The sequence below is a fragment of the Sparus aurata genome, chromosome 21 (genome assembly GCF_900880675.1).
Source record: "Sparus aurata chromosome 21, fSpaAur1.1, whole genome shotgun sequence".
Classification (NCBI taxonomy): domain Eukaryota; kingdom Metazoa; phylum Chordata; class Actinopteri; order Spariformes; family Sparidae; genus Sparus; species Sparus aurata.
In genome coordinates this window covers 3804055-3820827 of record NC_044207.1, presented here as the reverse complement: position 1 = coordinate 3820827, position 16773 = coordinate 3804055, and the positions used below count along the sequence as shown (strand labels likewise).

At 40.2% G+C, this 16773-nt stretch overlaps 1 protein-coding gene across 2 annotated transcripts; it reads left to right on the top strand.

Moving 5' to 3' along the window:
- The first annotated feature begins 722 nt into the window (after positions 1–722).
- Positions 723–16642, top strand: LOC115572539 (kinesin-associated protein 3-like). Of its 2 annotated transcripts, XM_030402705.1 has the most exons (20): positions 723–909; positions 2123–2254; positions 2524–2681; positions 3338–3399; positions 3605–3746; positions 4627–4726; positions 4850–4974; positions 5098–5196; positions 6276–6454; positions 7132–7294; positions 8594–8694; positions 8822–8930; positions 9135–9247; positions 9467–9632; positions 10882–11007; positions 11316–11414; positions 11533–11618; positions 11772–11928; positions 12588–12672; positions 14407–16642. In XM_030402705.1, exons 1-20 carry the CDS (start codon positions 881–883, stop codon positions 14507–14509), a joined length of 2334 nt encoding a protein of 777 aa, XP_030258565.1. In that variant the 5' UTR covers positions 723–880; the 3' UTR covers positions 14510–16642. The 2 variants fall into 2 exon arrangements, with proteins under 2 accessions (XP_030258565.1, XP_030258566.1); XM_030402706.1 differs by lacking the exons at positions 2123–2254; positions 2524–2681.
- Positions 16643–16773: the final 131 nt, after the last annotated feature.

Sequence of the window (16773 nt, the reverse complement as noted above, 5' to 3'; positions counted from 1 at the left end):
GAGCTTTTGCGGTTATTTTTCAAATGTAACTTAAGTTGTAATCATTGCAATTTCCAAAAGCAACTGTAATTTAATTACATATTTTCTCCCAGTAATGTAACGGATTACAATTACGTAAATTTTGTAATTAAATTACGTAACGTCGTTACATGTAATTCGTTACTCCCCAACACTGGATGTAATGCATACTTAGGTATGAGTGAAATTACAGACCTGAAAGAAATACTCGTACCAACACCCGGTTATTTTACAACACCAGGGTCTTAAACCAAAACTGAGTGAAAGACATATACTGACATAGAGGCCATTTCTTTGCATGGAACGTAGCAGTGGATGAACCATGGTTTGGTTTTCATTCATGTGTTTTTATATCCCTTCAACAGTGAAACAAAAGTAGTCGTTCCACGTAATATATTTATTGGATATATGCAAAAAAAACACCTTTTTGGAACTTGCCCAGTGTGCATGCAGATAGTTGCAATGTTGCAGTTATTATTATCAAACATAATCTTTAACAGACTCTTACCCCTCTGTTGGCATGTATCACCCATGATTAAAACATAGCATAGAAACAAAAGCCCTCTAAATTGTATGCTAGGTTAATCAAACCAGGTCGGGTCATGAATATTCATGAATGGACACACACAGCGCTGTGTGGCCTTACACTCCAGCACACTAGGTGGCGCTACTGCGCCTTAAACGCTGGTTGCCACCCGCCATTAAACATAAAGAAGAACTCAATTTTTGTAGTCCATTTGCTGTTTAGACAGTGGTGCTAGCTATCAGTACACGGATTTCTATGGTCGTGATTTGAGAGATCGGTTAAATGCTACCAGGCTTCTAAATTCTATTAAAACCGGACAGAAACGAGTTGAAGAAGATGCAGGATGACGCGCGCTACCTCAAACGGTAGGACGCATCCGAGCTAACATGACCAGAAGGTTTACTGAGTTCAATAAAATATAGGACACAGGAGCGTTAGCTAGTCAGTGTTACAGCAGCTCTTACACGTTAGTAAACGTTATAGTGTTAATTAAGGCATGGTGTCCGTGCTTCATGTACAGCTCTGACTATAAAGCGTGTATTGAAAAAGCGCCTGGTTTAGTTGAGACGTCCTGATGCGACGAGGGAGACTGATGAGCTCACAATTGTTAATATTGGTCAAACTACGGCCAAAAGTGATGTGTCTTGTCCAGGGGAAACGAGTAACGTTACCAACTGTCAGACAGACAAAGCTTTGTGAACCCAACAATCCGTTCAGCATATTGTGTTCATGACAAATTGTCACATATGATCAGCAGCGCGATTGCTTCCAGATCTCTGAAACCGCCCCTTCATGGAAGAAAGAGCTAACTAACAGAAAGTAAGGAGCTGATCAATTGTCAATCAGTTCGCAGCCGGGATATTTCCATAATGCCGAATCCACCACAAGACCATAAAAATCATGATCAACGTGTATTTATTTATTTATTTATTTATTATTTATCATCCATCGTCTCGTCAGTTAACACAACGCTAATTAACCAACAAATTGATGAAGAGGATTGGTCATCCCGTCCTGTCAGTGAGGGAGCGGGCTGGGATATGTGGGTTACAGCTAGCTAGGAAGCCACAGTTCACTGAAGCGGTGACCGATAACCCTCCCCGCTAACTAGCTGTCTTATGTTAGTGTGTTGACTGTCTGGTAGTGCTCTGTGAGTGGAGCTAACCTGTCTCATTCAGCCCCATATGGAAACATTAGCCCTTTAGCTAGCACTCCAGCCGCTGCCTGGGTGTGTCCTCCTGTCTGTGTGTGTGTGTGTGTGTGTGTGTGTGTGTGTGTGTGTGGCAGCTTTGTTTTGGTGGCTGGATGCATATGAACTGTTCTCATGATAATTAAGAACCAAACGTCGTGTATCTGCACCCTCCTGTGCATCACTCAGTATGAGTGCATTGTTATCACTATTCTGTGACAGAAATATGATAGAAACATACTGTGTGGTTAAAATGTGGACATGGTAAGGGCCAAAGCCATGTTCATTGAATCACCCTACTAATTTAGAGGCGTTTTACAAAGTTACTGAGCAAAGATGAAATATGTGAGCTATTGATTAATCAGCCTTTTGTTCATCCACACCCAAAGGAAAGTGACTGCGGGCAGTTTAGATGTCCATCCCACAGAGAAGGCCCTTGTGGTCCACTATGAGGTGGAAGCATCCATACTGGGAGAGGGCGGAGGTCACATGCTGGGCGAACGCAAGGAGGGACAAAAGATGTGAGTGCGCCCCTGATTTTTTATTGAAATGGAATGATTAAAGAGATCGTTCAACCTTTTTTTCACGGTTTCATTTGATTTTGTCTTTCCGTTATCTGCTCTCTTGCCACCCAGCACAGATTTGCACTGCTGTACTCAAACTCTTTTTATTTCTCTTCCATTCTTTTGTATTTGAATTGGATTCATTAAATCAGATTGATCCTTGAAATCACCACTGTGTTGCTGTTGTACATCTCACCCTTCTCTCTGTCCTCTCGTTCTCCCTCCAGTATCCGTGTGAAAAGTCTCTCTCCCAGTACAGATGTGGGGGCTTTGGCCAAGAAAGTTGTGGAGGAGTGTAAGCTCATCCCTTCTTCCCGTCTACCTCAGGTGGAGCAGCTCCTTTACTACCTGCAGAACAGGAAGTCATCCCCAGTGGAGGGCAAAAGTCAGTCACATCACCATTAATATACCATTGCGGTCTCCAAACGTCCACATTTTTATCAGCAAAATGTGTTTCATAAATGGAACCTCATGTAGTCTGGCACCATGTCTACACTAAACCTTTAACCTTGTACTCATGATGCTTCATTTATTTAATCCATGAAATTTCTGAAATGTCTCGAAAATGCTGATCCCAATATTGCAGTGTTGTCTTTAGATTGCTTCTTTTGTCCAACCAGCAGTCCACATTGTTAGGACTCTTCATTTACTATTTAGATGGCAAAGAAATCAACAAATCTTCACATTTAATAAGCTGGTACTATAAAATGTTTGACTTTTTTTTTTTTTTTTTCAACAAATGTTTGAGTTATTAAAATAGTTGGCAACAATTTCCTTTTGATCAACTAATCAGTCAATCAACTGTTGATTCATTGTAGCTCAAATGTTGAGTCTTACATCAGTGTAACTAGTGCAATAATTAGCTACATAGTTCCTGTATCATTGACTGACTATTATTAATTACACTATGAGTTGTTGAATGCATAGAAGTTCTGCACCTATTAAAAACATAACGCATCAAGAGATCATGTTAATGTTTTAAAGGACGTACAGTAACTGTAGTGTGTTCATGTTAATCTGTTTGTGTTTTTGTGTCATTAGTGGAGAAGAAAGAGAAAAGAACAGTGAAACCCAGAGAGCTGACCCCGTTTGATGGAATGGAGGTAACAATAATGCAATGATCTGCTCATTCATATTGAGAATATATATATATCTATATATCTCATATCTCATATTTAACTCAGTCAACCATATGGCTGCTGTAGGACTAAAACCCAAAAGCTTCAAATCTCACATTTACTGTCTCACACCTTGTAATTAGTCAGTAACAGTTTGCAAATGTGTCTGTGTTCATTTCTGTCTCTGTAGTTAAATGAGGAAGCCAGCATCACCAAAGTGGATGAGTATGTTGAGCTGCTCTATGAAGGTATCCCAGAGAAGATCAGAGGCTCGGCTCTTATTCTGCAGCTCGCACGCAACCCTGATAACCTGGAGGAGCTGCTACACAACGGTATACTTTCAGTCTGATTTTTTTTCCCTCTTTTTGTTCTGTTCAAGCTTGAGACATGAGACCAATCCCTGAGCACTCGAGGTATTCACAGCAAAAAGCTTTCACGGACTGCAGATAATTATACCAATAAAGATGTACTGGTGTACAATATATAAGAGACTAACATTCATTTCAACTATGAAATAGTTAACACCATATTCTCTTCCCGTCTTTGAAGTTCTTGAGACGTTGTTGCAAGGAATATTCTGATATTTGCACATTGCTAAATCATGGATAAAATGCTGCTTCATTTAATGTTTGATTTTCACATAAAGCACACATTTTGAGAGACTCACCTTTCAGCAATTGTAGTGTTAGCGTAAATGAGAGTGAACGCCACCACAATATAGTGATGGGATTATAGAGGTGTGCTACAGTAACATTAAGATAGAGAAAGTAATAATGCAACACATATTTTCCAGTAAATGTTACGTCATGAATAAATCAACAATGATTTATTGTTACTTTTATACTTTTCATACTTGGTGTGTTCACTGGGATGAAGCTGGTGGTAACACACATAGATGATCATGAATATTAAAAACATCAACTAAAGTCCGTATAGAAAATCTGCATGTAAAAGACTGCGGAACAGACTCTCTCCTCCAGGAGCTGGCTAGCTCAGAACAGCTGAGCAGCAGCCAGACCACCCCGCTCTGCCCAGTCCTCCCCACACAGCACTTTGGTGTTTTGATAGAGACCCCAAGCAAAATCCAAGTATTCAAGTTCTCAACCAGCTCTTTTACTACATTCACATTTAGATATGTTTGTTTTAACTCATGTCTAGGAACACAGTCACTGTACTTGAAGTTATGGCAGTGGTGTGTGTCTTTGTGTGCAGAGGCAGCTCTAGGTGCTCTTGCCAGAGTATTGAGGGAGGACTGGAAACAGAGTGTAGAGCTGGCTACCATCATCATTTACATCTTCTTCTGCTTCTCTAGGTAACATACCCTCCCAACACACACACACACACACACACACACACACACACACACACACTCCTTAAGTATGTATTCTGTTCTGCTTCACCCTTTTACGAGATGATCTCTTCTCCTCTCCTCCAGCTTCTCCCAGTTTCACGGAGTAGTGAGTCATTATAAAATAGGTGCGTTGTGTATGAGCGTGGTGGAACATGAACTGAAGAGACACGATGTGTGGCGTGAGGAGCTACGCAAGAAAACCAAGGCTTATATCCTTTGTCCTATTTGCTTCTTCTTGTTTGAGCTGTCAGCTTTTCCACTCATTTTATAGTTTACCTGACTTATTTTGTATGTGTGTGTACAAATGTGTTCCTTAACACTCTGTTGTGTACGTGAGTCAGCCCCAGAGAATGGCTCACTAAGAAGAGACCAGGATAAAGCTTTGAGAAAATACCAAGGCCTTTTAGCTAAACAGGAACAGCTGCTCAGAGGTAGGTACTAAACCAAGAACTCCTGTCATGAACTGAGGTTGGGTTGCACCACCAAGTATTAAATTAATCTGAAATAAACTCTAATCAAAGTTTAGTAAAACTAGGTTCAAAATATGTTAGTACAGATTTCAAAATAGGCTCTGTTGCACCATTAAAACCTAATCTCTGCTTGCTGAAGTTTATTACTACAGTTTGTTTATGTAGACCAACCATAATCAGAGTTTAATTAATGTGGAGATCCTACCCAATTAAAATAAATACATACAAGACATGAATGTGCTTGCTGTTGGGACCTAGTTATGGAGGACCAAGTGTCATGAAAATAATAATAAAGCATTTGATAATTGTATCATACAAAATAGGCATTAATAAATTAGCTTACAAATTAATGTATTCATCTTTTTTACAAATAGTTGTATTAAATGTATTTATAAGTTTGTGAATGTATTTTTAAATGATGTACTTATTGACTGCTTTATGTTGTTTCTGCACTATTTGTTGATGGATTAATATTTGATATGTAAATTCTATTTATGACTCATCTTTTTATTGCCCATTAGAATATCAAAAAATGAATTTACTTTGTATTTTAGTCTATTTAAACAATAACTGAATTTGTTAACTAATTGATTAATGACTATTTTTACTATACAATTAGTTAAATACTCAATTGTTATTTCTGTGATGCTTGTGGTTCTCTGTACTTAGCAAGTATTAACAGTGATGCTGAATAGTTTGCAGGATCTTAATATCCATGCATCCAGGTGTTGCACCATGTTTTATCCCTGATAATGTTGTAAACAACAAATCCATATTGAAATGATTAAGAAAGGAAACTTGCAAGACAGAAAAGAATCTGCTGGTCACCTTTACTGACCATTTGTGCACTGTGTGCATATCTCACAACACTGGCACGATACTTTCAGTTTTAAAAAAAGACCAATCCATACAGGTCATTCAGATGCTCCTCTGACCGCTAGTCACAGCCATGGACCAGCCTGTTGTTTTTGAATGTCTTCCACTTGACTTCTTCTTCCTCATTTTTGTATTTTCTATTGATCTCTTTAAATGTCTCCCAGTGTCTCTATACCTCCTGTTAAACCTTGCTGAGGACACAAGAACAGAGCTGAAGATGAGGAATAAAAACATTGTTGGTCTGCTGGTCAAAGTTCTTGAACGGGATGATGAGGAGCTGCTGGTCCTGGTCGTTTCATTCCTTAAAAAACTTTCCATCTTCCTGGAGAACAAGAATGACATGGTGAGGGGAAGAGGTGTTCTTAAGATTTCATCCTGTTGGACTAAATGAATAGAATGAGGAGGGGCAGAAGAACCTAAAATATCTTTTGATGTATCTTTTCTGATACTGCATTTTCTCATGATGTAAAGCTTAAATGACAAATTAAATTAAATAAAAATGAATGAAGAGACAACGAGAATCACTTCAACAGTAAATGAATCAGTTTTCAGAATCAATTATGATAATTTACCAAGCCATTTACCATTTGTGTGTTTCATAACAATGATTGATAATTTCCTTTACCCACCAACTCACTCTCTGGCCAAATGTAATAAATGATCAACATTTGTGAATCTCACTCAGGAGTTTCACAAGCGCTAATTCTAGGACCTTCCTATCTGGCAACGTGCACAAGAAGCAGTGTATACGGAGACTTCACACCTCCCCTTACACCCTGTGTGGGAGTGTCCTTACAGGGTCATTAAGGGCATGGGTGATCACTGAGTTTCAGAGTTGAAAAAGGAGTTGTATTTTTAGTCCAAGTAATGTACTGTATATACAGTTTGATTGTCCTGTCTGATGGCTCTTGGTTATCATTCAAAACTGTTGTGTTCCTTTCTGCTGTAATGACTGAGTTTCAGCATCACTAGTTTGATCTTATTTGCGTCTGTGTCTGTGTCTGTGTTTGTGACTGGCAGGCTGAGGTGGATACTGTTGAACAATTGGCTCGTCTGGTTCCCTGTGACCATGAAGACCTGTTAAATCTGACACTACGTCTGCTGCTCAATCTCTCCTTTGACTCTGGACTTAGAGCCAAGATGGTGGAAGTTGGACTGTTGCCTAAACTGACTGCTCTGCTGGGTAACAGTACACACTGACATTGTAGCATACAATTTGCCCTGTACCCTGTGTAATGCATCTTCAGCACATTATGTTTGATTTACAGTAAGGAAGCTATGTGAAGAATAACTACCTCTAAAGAGCTTGGAAGTATAAGATAAGATAAGATGTGCCTTCATTCATCCCCTGCAGGAGACATTTAAATTTGTCACGGTAGCAAAAGGGAACAGTGTGCAAATAATACAATACAAAAAGCAGCAGGGCAAGATACAAAAAATATAGAATAAAATAAATCTATACTCAAAAAAATAGATAAAGTGCAAATGAATAGAAATGCTATATATGCTAGATGGAATTGTGTGCATATACCTGTGCATTGTGCAACACATTCCTGAGATAAACACACAGAGTTTAGCTTTCCTCTCATCCTCTTCTCAGCTGCTGCCTCCCCACAGTTCAGTTCCGTCACCACCACAGAGCTGGCCTTCCTGACCAGCTCACACTGTTTGGTTGTGCCACACGTCCCCAGCACATCACAGCAAAGAAGCTGACAGAGGCCATCACAGACTGTAGCAGCTTGGTGCACACACTGAAGAACCTGGGCCTTCTCGGAAGGAACAGCTTGCTCTGTCCTTTCCTGAAGAGGGCATCAATGTTGTCTGACCAGTTCAGTTTGATGTTTAGTTGCACCCGTAGGAACTTTTAAGTGTGGACCTTCTCCACCCCCTCCCCATTTAGTGCAACAGGGGTGTGAGAGCACCAGAAGTCCACCACCAGCTCTTTGGTTTTACCGATGTTGAGTTGTTGGTGGTTTCTGTCACACCATCCTACAAAGTCCTAGACAAGGTCTTTGTAGTGATCCAAGTCATCTTAGAACTTCTGCTGGAGGAATGTTCCCGAGTTAAAGCCGAACCAAAGGTGTAGAGGGTAGACAGAAAGGGTGACAGTACAGTTCTCTTGGGTGTGCCCGTGTTGCTCGTCACCACATCAGACAAGCAGGCTGTCTGTCAGGCCAGTATTCCCTGCAATGAGGTGTTGATCCACCTGCATCACTGAGAACTGCTGAGCTAGTTGGAGTGACTGGACAGTGTTAAAAGAACTTGAAAAGTCAAAGAACATGATCTGACAGTGCTTTGTAGGCACGTGTAAGCGGGTCCAGTTTTTGGGTCCAAAAACCCAAGAAACGCCTCCATACAGCTCATCTTGCATAATCGAAGTCTCCAGATCCCCCGAGATTCTATTGTTTATGTCCCCAACTCCAGTTGTGCCAGTTGTAAAACTATTTTGACTGGAATTTCTTTTTTCTTCGTTGTGATGCAGGCGATGAGAACAACCGTCAGGTAGCCATGCGAATCCTGTATCACATCAGCATCGACGACCGTTTCAAGGGCATGTTTGTGTACACTGACTGCATACCTCAGGTACAACGAGATCCACTTAAAAGTCACTTTAAACAAACTGGAGGAATATGAATTGTTGAATTTAACATGCAGACAGCCTCGATAGTTCTGAAGTCACAAGTGAAATTGTGTTTGTGTCTGTTTCTAGCTAATGCAAATGCTGTATGAGCACAGTGAGGAGGATGTCGAAGCTGAGATCATCTCCATCTGTATCAACCTGGCCGCAAACAAGAGGAACGCACAACTCATGTGTGAAGGTGATGAGCTACATTTTATAGCCAAATGTCTTGCTGTCTCTGTAAAACTACATAGATTTTTCCACGAGTAGATCCTTCCGTTCTCTGTCAGTTTTGAGTCTTGACTGAATCTGTGTGTATACAACCCTGTTTGACTGATTTTTGATTTGTGGAAAAAACAAAACTTCTGGTTGAGAAATCTCTGTGTGCTTGTGTCTGTCTAAGGGAATGGGTTAAAGATGCTTATGAAGAGAGCTCTGAAGATGAAAGACTGCCTTCTGATGAAGATGATCAGAAACATCTCACAGCATGACGGACCAACCAAACCACTGTTCATAGTGAGTTACTATTACCCTACAAAAAGGCCATTCTGCTCACCAAAATCCCCAAACACGTGACAGCAAACTATTTCTATGGTTAGGTTTTGTGCAAGTATTGATGTTGTTGGTATCAGTGTTACTGATAGTGTTAATAGTGCTAGCAGTCTTTAACTTTACTTGAGGCTTTTAGTGGCTTGTGATGTGAATGATCTCTTCTGTCCTGTCTGTCTCTGTCAGGACTATGTTGGCGACCTGGCAGCCGAGATCCGTGCAGAGGAAGAAGAGGTGTGGGTTCTGGAGTGTCTGGGGACACTGGCCAACCTTACCATCCCTGATTTGGACTGGGAGTTGGTGCTGAAGGAGTACAACCTGGTACCCTACCTCAAAGACAGACTGAAACCAGGTCCTGATTACATTTAAAGAATACACCTAGACTGAAACCAAGAAATGTCCCTTAATGTTAGCGTGTATTAGGCCAACTGATGTAGCAACAGAGTTATAAAAGATATGTTTTCATTGGCGTTATGAACATGCATGTTACATGCACTGTGTATGCAGGGTTAAAACCCATGCATGTATATACAATTTACTTCAAGTTTTATTTTTGTTTTTATTCGTAGGGCTGTCAAACGATTAATTTTTTAAATCGCGATTAATCGCATTTTGTGCATAGTCGCAAATCAATCAATCGCAATTTTTTTGGCACATTTTTTTCTGTTCTAAATGTACTTTTAACAACATAAGAAAGGGTAAATATGCTTGCTTTATGAAAATGTTTATTCAACACTTCAAATCATGCAGGAAAATAAAAGGCTCAAAAAATATCCTCTCACCCTAAATGGGATCAAAACATGGTGATGTCTGACGAGGAGGGGGGGGGCTAATATTTGAGACTTAACATACTTCAGTGGTAACTCATTTCATGTCGACAGTACGTGCAGATAACTTTTGTCCCATCGACCGAACCATCTTGCAGTGTTTTGAAAGTAAATTTGCCATTCGTAAGTCCTTTCTACATTTCCTTTCACTTTCGCTTTTCAGTCCACCGTGTTTTTCCCGAACGCCAACCCTGCTTCTTCTTCTTCTGATTCCCTTTCTTATTCTTCTGCCACCCTCTGGATCAAGACTGCAGGTGCCATCGACAGCCATAAATCAAACAATGCGCATTTCTTTTTTTTTTTTTTTATTGCGCGTTAAAAAAATTAACGGCGTTAAGAGGATGTTGCGTTAACGAGTTATTAACGCGTTAACTTAGACAGCCCTAATTCATAGTAATTTAAATGATCATGTTGATGAGTGAGCTTCATAAATTACACCTTGATCCAACTGGGCACGCCACTGTTAGCTGGAGTGTGGAGTGCTGTTATGTTCCTTCCTCCATGTGACTTCATATCCCATAAAAACAACCACATTTTCAGTACCCTTGCCAAAGATGTGCTTCATATCACGGTTTGTGTGTGAAAATCAGATCCTACATGTCATTATAGCATTATTATCTGTTTAAACCTTAAATCTTTAGCATCCTTTGAGTGCTTGTGTTGTCTAACAGCCTCCATTCATAACTTACAATATTTTTGGGGGGGTTTTGATCACCAACACTCACAAAGTTGAATGTTGTGAGGTTCATCTCTTTAGTTGTTTGTGTGTTTCAGGCTCAGCAGAGGATGACCTCATCTTGGAGGTGGTGATAATGATCGGAACAGTTTCCATGGATGACGCCTGTGCTGCCATGTTGGCCAAATCTGGCATTATTCCTGCCCTTATCGAGCTACTGAACGGTAACGCATGCTCACGTTGTGTTTCAGACTCAGTGGCAAATGTTCTCATGCCCTTTGAGATTTTGGGTTTAGTAACATGTCAGGATGCTCTCTTCTATTACAGTCATGACAAATAGATGTACTCCAAACCTGTATCTGTTTGACTGAGACTTAGCTTAACTTGAACAAAAAGGTGCTCATTTGTAAATACTTTAAAGCAACAAATAAAGCAAATAGTGCTCACAGGTTGATTGGAATGCAGAACTAAACTATACCGCATGTGATGACCAGTGTGCTAACCTGCATTCCATGTGTTCTTCTATCTGTAGCTCAACAGGAAGATGATGAGTTTGTGTGTCAGATTGTCTACGTCTTCTATCAGATGGTGTTTCACCAAGCTACACGAGATGTCATCATCAAAGACACCCGTATCTTTCTGTCCGGCCTAAAAAGATGAAAGAGAATCTTGGGGGGGGTGTTGTGGTGAAACAGGTTTCATCCTCTATTTCCATGCTGGAAGATTTTTTTCTTTAACCTTCTCTGTAGAGGCTCCAGCCTACCTGATAGATCTGATGCATGACAAGAATGCTGAGATCAGAAAAGTGTGTGACAACACCCTCGATATCATTGCCGTAAGTAGATCATGCACATTGCTGAAGCACACAGGAGAGCAACTTTAAGAAACAAAAGCAACACATCACATATTTAATAGAGAACAGAAGCACATTCCTGTATCTGTCTCTAGGTTGTTCTCTAATTTGTTAATGGTTTTCTTCATCCTCCAGGAGTACGATGATGAGTGGGGGAGGAAGATTCAGTCAGAGAAGTTCCGTTTCCATAACAACCAGTGGTTGGACATGGTCGAGAGTCGCCAAGCTGATGAGGCTGAGCCATATCTCTATGATAATGACAATGACAGGACTGATCTATTCTATAGTGCAGGTACACACACACACGCACAAAAAAGTGTTCCATGCATGTAGAGCGACGTACACTGCAAAAAATGACATGCTGGTCATTTTATCTTCTGTTCTGAATAATCGAGCTTAATGAATTATACTGCTTGTTTCAATCCGTATGTTTTTCAGCATAATTTGAAAAGTAACAACAAAAGTGACATGTCAGCAGCAGGTGTGTGTGTGTGTGTGTGTGTGTGTGTGTGTGTGTGTGTGTGTGTGTGTGTCTCTCCCACATTGACCCCAGCATTGTTGTCAAGGTCCTCAGAACCAGCTGTCTTTTGACTGAGTAGTCCTCACCATGCTGACTAAATACCACAGTTACAGTTATTTAGTGGAAATCATATTTTTAAACTAGATCACATGCGAAATGTATAGGAGGGAATACATTCTTTTCATTTATTGATCATCTAAAACAACTGTGTGGCACAGATTTACCTTTTTCTTCCACTGAATTGAAGCTGCAGTGTTGATGTGATGTAGTTTAGTGCAGCACCTATTGAGTGAGGAGGAAAACTTCTTAATTACTTTCATTTTAAGCCGCTGTAGTAACATTAAGAAGGGACTGATAATAATGGTGTTGGCTTAACACAAAGTGCAACAAACACATGTGTTTGTGTTATATCCTCATTTGTATGTGTTCAGATGGAATCACCCCAGCAGACGGCTCAGTCAGCCCAGATTTCTTCAGTGACCTACAGCCTCAAAATGGAGACATGCACCACACAGGGTGAGTTAATATGCTGCAGAGTCATGAGCTGCCTCACAGTGGGTATAAACATGGTCTGGTGACAGGACAAAAAGCTTCAAAGCAACATATAATTTTGTCTAACTTATTTTTGCCAAACACCAAATAATCAGGAGGGAATGTGGTCATTGATCTTGTTGGCAAAGGTTGTCTGTAAATTGTAAAGCTCAGGCTGCGGTTATCCAGGCATTTTAGCATTTTAGAACAACAGACATTGCAGACACGCAAGGGCTACAGAGTAACTGGCAGTCAGTATTCACATTTAAATAAGCTTACCTCCAAACTGTACTCAATATATGTGTTTTGGCAGTGTTTGCAGTGAGAGGCATCTCTTCCAGTTGTTTTCTAAACACAGTTAGAGGCAGAACATATGTACAATTTATCAAATGAATGTAGTGGAGAGGAATCATAAAAATGGAAGAACAGTACTTGAGTAAATTTTACTTGACTCGACTGAAAGAGTTTATTTATTATTATTTAGTTTTAATTTATTTCTTTTTACTGCAAATGAATATCAGTCCTAAATCTCTCTTTTCAGTCTCCTCAGTTTCTAATAGTTGGTATCAGCATCAGACCGGAAAAAAATAAAGATTGAGCCCTAGTTTGTAGCGGATCCTTCTTTGGATCCTGTATGTGGGGGGTGGGGCTTCCATGGATCAGACTTGTTCAAGCCCATCCCACAGGTGCTTGACTGGACGGGATCTGGGGAATTTGGAGGCCACGTCAACATTTTCAGCTTCGTTGTGTTCCTCAAGACGTTCCTGAGCAGTTTTCATTATAAGTTAGGGCGCATTGTCCTGCTGGGGGTCACTGCTGAGTACAGTTGCCTTGAGGGGGTGTCTTTGGTCCACAACTGTGTTTGGATGGGTGGTGTGAGTCAATTAGTGTTCACATGAATGCCAGGACCCAAGGCTTCCCAGCAGAACATTGCATTGTACCGAGATGATCACCTGTCAGTGGTTTTAATGTTGTGATCACTGTGACTTTTGAACGATAGTAAAAGGTTTTGTATTCAGAAGAGACCCGATTAGGACATAGTTATAGTAGCAAAACAACTCTGTTTATTTTATACTTATTAAAATGAATAGGGTTATTTGCAGTTGTTTTGATGAAAGAAACACAAAAGTAGTGTCAATGGGCTTGCATTCCTATAGCTCAAAGCACCCAACAACACAAGTCAAATTCACACACACACTCATACACTGAAGAGAGAGGCTGCCATGCAGGGTGGTTCCCTGCTCGTCAGGAGCAATTTGGGGTTCAGTTTCTTGCTCAAGGATACTTCGACATGCAGCTGGCGGAGCCAGCAACCTTTCGATCACACGATGACCCACTCTACATTCTGAGCTACAGCCACCCCATGTAATGTATTACTCTACACCGACAGTAAAAATGTGAAGTAACTTATTACTTTGAAATGGTAGTGATCAGAAATGTATTTGTTACAATTATCTCGCCCAGCTATTTGTTCCATAAGGTCCATTAGCTGTTAACTCTATTATAGCTTATCAAACGACAGGACTTTGCATTAACACTGCAGTAAAGAACCACTGTTGCAGAGGCTTCTATAATATATCCTTCCTCCCCTGCTAGCAGGCTCATCAGGGTTTCAGGCTTTGTTTCACCACAACAAACCACTATTCCTCCTGTCTGATCAGACAGGAGGAAGTTCCAAGGTGATAAAAGTCTGTTAACTCAACTGATTGTGTTTTCCAGAGATGGCAATGATGTCTTTGACCAGACCAGCTCATCACCTGGACGACCGGCTACTGCCTATGGCTTCAGACCTGATGAACAACCCTTCTATCAGTACTCATAGACACACACACATCGTTTAGCAAGTGTCATCTTCGATCCACTCCCCATCTCCATCATGCATGTCCACTGTTCAGTCTTCACTGCTGGAATCCATCGTGATTAAATGCGTCACATTAATATTGTTGGTAAAATAATGCTGGAATACAAAATACTGATAAGGATTGACACACTACCACTGCAGACTTTTAACTAGTCATTAAGCAAACTGCAGTTCCATTCAGTCAACATGATGATAAATAGATGAGTAGTTAAGTCTTCCTCTCCTGCTGGTTACAGTCTTCTTAACGATGAAGTCCCAGTGGGTCAGCAAGTAATTTAAAGAATGTGAACAGACTGATGTTAACTACATTTTTGCATGTCTTTCCAATGTAATAATTTATATTTTTTGCATCTTTATATTTATCTCTTGTAATTAGTCAAATGTGTCCTTACATCCCCTTGTTGAATGGTTTGAGATCCACCAGTTTGACTCATTTGACTTTATGTCAAGATGCTAACCTACGAGTAACAGTTATGCGTGCACTACTTTAGTTTTCTTCTGTTTATGTCACTGTAAAATAGGGACATTGTTGGTGGTGTGGCTCATAACTTGGGGTACTTTCACACTGGCAGGTTAGTTGAAATGCCTAAGCCCCATTGATGTATTGGCAGAAAGTGAAATTCAAGACCAATGATGGACGGCTGCTTATTTTTCACTGTCTTTGCAGTCCTCAAATCCAAATCCAGTGTGAAGGTTTCCTCTAAGTTGAGGCTTGAAATGCATATGGGTCTGGTCATTCTGTGTGGCCACCACGGTAAATGTTTTTCTGATGTTGAACCATAGCAGTATTATGTTGAATTCAGTGACAAGAGAAGTAGAAACTGTGTCACTGCACAATAAGTTAGCCCTCCTTGTCCAACTGGATATACAGCATTTCACTTAATAAAAGGAATGTCACTGACCTGCCACATACACCCCTGATACTCTCTCTGTCCTTATACAACACTGGGACGACCTGAATGCAGCATCCTTTAAAATGAGGCTTTCACACTAACCATGTCAACTCTACCTGCAGGAAAACACTGCTGACCCACGTAGCAGCAGCGGCTGCTGACTGATTACACTACTGTGTGTTCAGCCACAAGCGCGTTACTTGAAGCATGGCATTATGGATTTGCATGATCTTCGAAACCAGCAGACTTGCAAGGAAAGTTCTATTGGTGGATCCACAAGTTTGACCCCTGAAAACACAATAATGCCCTTTTTTATGTGTAACGCGCTGATCTGCACTGCTTGCTGGAAACATGGTTTAACACTGTTTTATAACTGTCCATATTTGGAAATCTAAGCGACTGGGTTAGAACTTTTCTTTTGTGCATGTCAGTCTGAAAAGAGGGCAGTGACATTATGCTGCAAAACTTCAATGGTGCATGGCACTTCTACAAGTGTTGGTACAACACCAATGAGATCAGGAGACCTGTGTCATGAGGGGTCAATGTGTCTCTTCTGGCTCAGGAAGTCTTCAGTCACAGCAGTTTCCTGCAGTAGCCGCTGTTTTCAATGTATCATTGTTTACTGTGTATTCGTAGAGCTGTGGAGGGTTAATGCAAGAATATTAATGCACTAACTTAAACTGCTAGAGTTTAAAAAAGCACCATGGAGTGTGACCAGATTCCCATCCATTAAAATACCAGGGCTAGCTTGTTTAATGGAACAAATGATGTCTCCTTGAGCATGGCACTTTCTGCTACACAACAGTGGAGCTCCATGTCTGCATGTCTCAGTGTGAATCAGAGCAGTATAATTAAATAATTAAATCTTCTTAAAACAATAATCTTCTGTGCAATTGACTAGACTACATATAAAAAGGAGGGTCACATACTGTATTTTGCTGGACACTGACAATTAACTACACACTGTATTATTTCTAGACATATTTGCACATGTAGTTAAATTTTGCATGGTTATGTTTTTTTATTGTAAGTTATGTTACTCTGTGTATATGATTCTGTTTTTATAGCTTATTTTATTGCTACCTAATAACACACTGTAAACCGAAGCAAGTACCAGACTGTAGATATGCTCCGTCTCTCTCGTTGCTCATCCTCAGGTTCTTCAATAAAAACAAAATAAAGATCCCACGTTTCATACAACGTATGACTGTTTTTAAAATCATTCTGTGTTCACAATTACACATGATGTTGTGAACATCCTGTGGAGTTTTCTAATACAAATACAGTTTTGTTTACATTCAGTTTTTGATTTTAAAATGTTGTCTATGTTCA

Excerpts from the sequence above, each read along its gene's own strand:
- LOC115572539 (XM_030402705.1), top strand. The coding sequence starts at position 881 with ATGCAGGATGACGCGCGCTACCTCAAACG. Across the intron at positions 4,975-5,097 it reads ACGCAAGAAAACCAAGGCTT|GTGAGTCAGCCCCAGAGAAT; the intron begins ATATCCTTTGTC and ends TCTGTTGTGTAC. Across the intron at positions 11,415-11,532 it reads TGTCATCATCAAAGACACCC|AGGCTCCAGCCTACCTGATA; the intron begins GTATCTTTCTGT and ends CCTTCTCTGTAG.